This window comes from Diplotaxodon limnothrissa, linkage group LG5, assembly GCF_057381915.1.
Source record: "Diplotaxodon limnothrissa isolate DT_005_m linkage group LG5, D_limnothrissa_male_GT1.1, whole genome shotgun sequence".
Classification (NCBI taxonomy): Eukaryota; Metazoa; Chordata; class Actinopteri; order Cichliformes; family Cichlidae; genus Diplotaxodon; species Diplotaxodon limnothrissa.
The window spans coordinates 26,489,025-26,493,218 of NC_140600.1; the positions used below are offsets into that span (position 1 = coordinate 26,489,025).

Sequence of the window (4,194 nt, forward strand, 5' to 3'; positions counted from 1 at the left end):
CAAATATACAATGGGGATTCTTATCCCATCAAAAAAAAAAAAAAACTTAGAGTCAAGTTTTCACATACAATAGTAAGGAACAATTACAGTAAAATCCTGCAGATAAAAATGAACTTGTATCCATTTTCTCATGCCCATGTCAAGACAGTCATTCGGAATGAGAGAAAAGTCAGGAAGGAGTATGGCTGGAGATATGTAGGTAGTATTTTTAAGAAACGGAGGAGACTTCTGTCTTGCTGGTTGATACTGAGGTCTCATCTTCAACCATACCACCCATTCCAACTGTTGAAAGCATGCAGTTACGAAACTACAATGGGGATAAAATGAAGAAAAAGAAAAGAATGAAGGAAACTTCATTGTGGTCTTTGTGATCATCCCAAAGCAAAGAATCCAATAAATGAGCCTGAATCTAATAAATATTTGCCATGAAAACTATTAAAAATAGGGTTTATAAGACATTACACGATAATTGCATGCAGCCATGAGGACAGATCGTAGCTGCTTACTTGTCCCCATAACTGCTGATTTGCAGGATCATAATAATAAACTGACCTGTTTGTTCATGAGGATGTAGATGATGGGGTTGAACAATGCTGAGCTCTTTGAGAAGAAAGCAGGGATAGCCATGGTTGTGGCTGTGAATGCAGCTCCCCTGTTTAAGAAGATCCATGCAGCTAAGGAAGCATATGGGGTCCAGGCCAAGAGGAAGCCGAAAACCATCAGGATGCACATGCGTGTCACTTCCTTTTCAGCTTTTTGGGTAGAAGCTGAGTCCTGCTGTTGGGCTGCAGCCTGTAGATAAAGAAATCATTAGATAATGTCTGTGCTGAATTCAGTGTTGATGCTAAAACTATTCGATGACATGGCTTAGGTCATGAAGGCTGATCAGTTCAAATATGTGACCAAAATGTCAGCAGGTAAGGATGTTTGTTTTTTTCAGAATATTAGAGCAATGTTAGATATTATCTCCAACATTGCCCTAATATTCTGAACAACAACAACAACAAACATCTGGATATAGAGGAACAACATTTAATTGAAATAAACATCACTTACGGCCTTCACTGTAAGGACTAAACTTCCATAGGTAAAGAAGATGGTGAAGACAGGGAAACAGAAGTGGCAGGTGAACATGTATATGACATAAGATTCGTTGTTGTATCCTGGGGCCAGAGTGTAGTAGTCAGGTCCACAGGAAACCTGAATTCCCTCAGGAATGTACCTGGGAATACATAAAAGGTTAGTTGAATATGAAGCATCAGGTAAAAAAAAAAAAGAAGAGGTTTTTAGCATCCACCGGTTGAAGTGAATGATATCACCTCAAAGGGAGAGATGCCAGCCTCCTTGAGATTTGCAAAGGCTAACCATTTATTAAACTGGTGCCAAGACTGTTCGTAAATCCTCTGTGTCATCCACAGAAGTTCTCAAAAAGTAGAACAGGAGGAAGAAATATTTCACTCAGCAAATCTTCATCAAGAGAAGCAGTTTAAATCCCAAAGATGCATATTCTCTGGAAATGTTACAGCGATACTTCAGTCAGAGGTACACATTATATGTACACAGTACATGCTTTTGAGGTACTTCCAGAGAAAATAGCAAATAATCAACTGATTTAAACAAAACTATTTATTGGGGGCAAAAAAGCTGAACAAACCAGAACATTGTCATCATTATGGTTTGAAACAGTCTCTTAATATAATTTTGTTAATATTACATCAAAGCTGAGACAAGATGTACCTCAAGTGTTTTAAATAACAGCTAAAATAGGAACCGCCGGTGGAGGATTGATGCTACTGAAATTCAGTCTATCCTCAAACTAAAGCAGAGAGTAACTGTATTTTTATGTAGGTTTTTTTTTTTTGACTTTTTGACTTTTTGACTAGTTTGGAAAGTTCATTCAAACACTGCAGGTGTTCTCACAGATGTGCTGCACTTGCTGGTTGCTATGCTTTCACTCATCCATCCAATCCTTGAGGTTTAAGTCAGGAGACTGTATTTATGAAGTGTCTAGTTCTTGTCTTCAAATTTTTGAGTTCGTTGTGCTGCTTTAAGTTTGTTTTCCTTTATTACTTCCCTTTGTTATTTCCTTTGCTCCTTTGTTGCTTCTTATTTTATCATTATTGTTGTTTGTTTGTTTGTGTGTTTGTTTTGTTAGCATATTACCATTTGTGCTAGCTGTCCTCTTTTTTTTTTTTGTACGTTCCTCTTGATTGTATATTTATCCTATGTATTCCTGCTGTCTACTATTATATTTTATTCTAGCACAGTTCTTGTGGAGCACCCACAATTTTGTTGTACTTGTACAATGACAATAAAGGGCTCTTCTGTTCTATTCTATTCTATTTTTCAGCCCTTCCTTTGCACAAACAGAGGATTTACGAGTAATCAACAAAAGTTTGGGTATGTGTAAGCTGATGTCTTATGAATGAAAGATGAATTATGTTTTTCAGCTTTTTATAATTCAAGCTTTGGGAATTTAATATTATCATCTTATCTGGAACAACTAAATTTTTTTAGAATTAGACTGAAACGCCTAAAATAAAAGACACTTCCTGTTAGGTATTTTGATACCACGGTAAGCATTTACTGGATATTGTTTTATAGTGACATTATGCAGGAAAACTCTGTTACTCAATAAGGCCCATCTACTAGTTGTTTTTCTCTTTCTCTGTGACCCAAGAATTAAGGTGTAAGACTCACAAGCTGGTACCTCAAGGTCGAAAACACCACAGAGATGAGATCACTTCCTTACTCCCATCCTCCCTTTTTCTTTATCTCCTGGAAAAGGCTCGTTAAAGGCTAGGTGGTTCGTTTCAGAATTCACTAATGAAAGAACTCTGTATTCTGTGTATTTTGCTGGGATGATCATAAATTGTAGCTGAACTGATAAACTACACACAGGATACTTCTTTGCTCACAAGGCAGGAAGACGTTTCCTTATTTGGTCTGTACCGGTTTGAACTGGGAAAGCTGACACACGAACCTTTTTTTCCTCTATATAAGCTGTTATGTACTAAATAAACCTTTGAGTCGATTTGGGAAGACAACCTGAAGCAGTCTGTGTTTCCTTGTTCTCCCAAGCTGCTCCCGACGTCGTAACTAACCCAGCTGAATGGCATACCTGAGTGTTACTTTAAATAATTAGGAATCTTAGAAGGAAAGGACAGAACTCTGCTTATCGCTCACGCCACGGAGGAAACCCGGGAAGGCAATTTCCTTCACTTCCATTCCCCTTGACTGCCATTCCAGACATGGGTAGGATACAGAATTTTGAGTAAATATCTCAGTACCTTGACCAGCCAAACAATGGGGGGGCAGCACAGGCCAAAGCCATGATCCAGGTAAAAGCACAACCCACTCCTGCATGGGTAGCTGTAAACTTGAAACTTCCCATGGGTTTACAGACCACAATGTATCTCTCAACAGCAAGAACCACAAGAGACCACAGAGCTACCTGACCTGTTGAGAGGAAAGAGAGCGGGATGTATGATGAGAACCTTTAAACCATGTCACCTTTTACAGTTTCTTAAATCTGCCTGAAATTCCAAAACTTTACCTCCAAGTGTAGCCATGAATCCTTCAATAGCACAGCTCAAAGGACCCAAGGCGAAATAGCCATTGAAACAAGAAAAAATGGTGACTGTGAATCCAAATATGACCATGACCAGTCCAGCCACTGCCAAATTAACCAGGATAAAGTTGAGAGGTTGTCGGAGCTTTTTGTTTTGAGCGGTGACCAGCAGTGTCAGAAAGTTGATGGGGAATCCAGTAATGACAAGGCAAAAAATATAGAAAGCAAGCAATCTGAAGAACCATGGATCTGCCAAATAATACTGCGGATATTCAAAAGGACTCCTCACGAGTCCTGTCTTGTTGTTCAAGGGGATGTAGAAGTTTTTGCCCTCTGTGCCATTAGGCTCAAGTCCTCCATCCCAAGCCATCTCTGCTGATCAGTTGTCCAGCTAAGCTTCTTGGAGCACTGTTAATGCAGCAGAGTCTGCTTTCTAACTTCTTAAACACCACTGAGCAGCCACAGTTATATAGCCCCAAGGGGATGATGACGATGGGCTAAGAGGATCTGAGAATTCAGCCCATAATCTCTGAGTATAATCACTTGTTACTTGGCGATCCTATTTCCTCCACATTTTCTTAGGAAGCATTTAGTAAATAAAACCATGACTTTTACCAAATGAT

The 4,194-nt window shown here is 39.0% G+C and overlaps 1 protein-coding gene across 1 annotated transcript; it reads right to left on the reverse strand.

Moving 5' to 3' along the window:
• Positions 1 to 208: 208 nt before the first annotated feature.
• On the reverse strand, positions 209 to 3,941 carry LOC146632464 (green-sensitive opsin). The gene is made up of 5 exons (XM_085353356.1): positions 3,557 to 3,941; positions 3,291 to 3,459; positions 1,057 to 1,222; positions 553 to 792; positions 209 to 307 (listed from the first exon to the last, which is right to left on the reverse strand). Exons 1-5 carry the CDS (start codon positions 3,939 to 3,941, stop codon positions 209 to 211), a joined length of 1,059 nt encoding a protein of 352 aa, XP_085209482.1.
• Positions 3,942 to 4,194: the final 253 nt, after the last annotated feature.

Coding starts and splice junctions, on each gene's coding strand:
- LOC146632464 (XM_085353356.1), bottom strand. CDS start 3,941: ATGGCTTGGGATGGAGGACTTGAGCCTAATGGCACAGAGGGCAAAAAC. Junction 3,460..3,556: donor ATTCATGGCTACACTTGGAG/GTAAAGTTTTGG, acceptor TCCTCTCAACAG/GTCAGGTAGCTCTGTGGTCT. Junction 793..1,056: donor TAGTCCTTACAGTGAAGGCC/GTAAGTGATGTT, acceptor CTTTATCTACAG/GCTGCAGCCCAACAGCAGGA.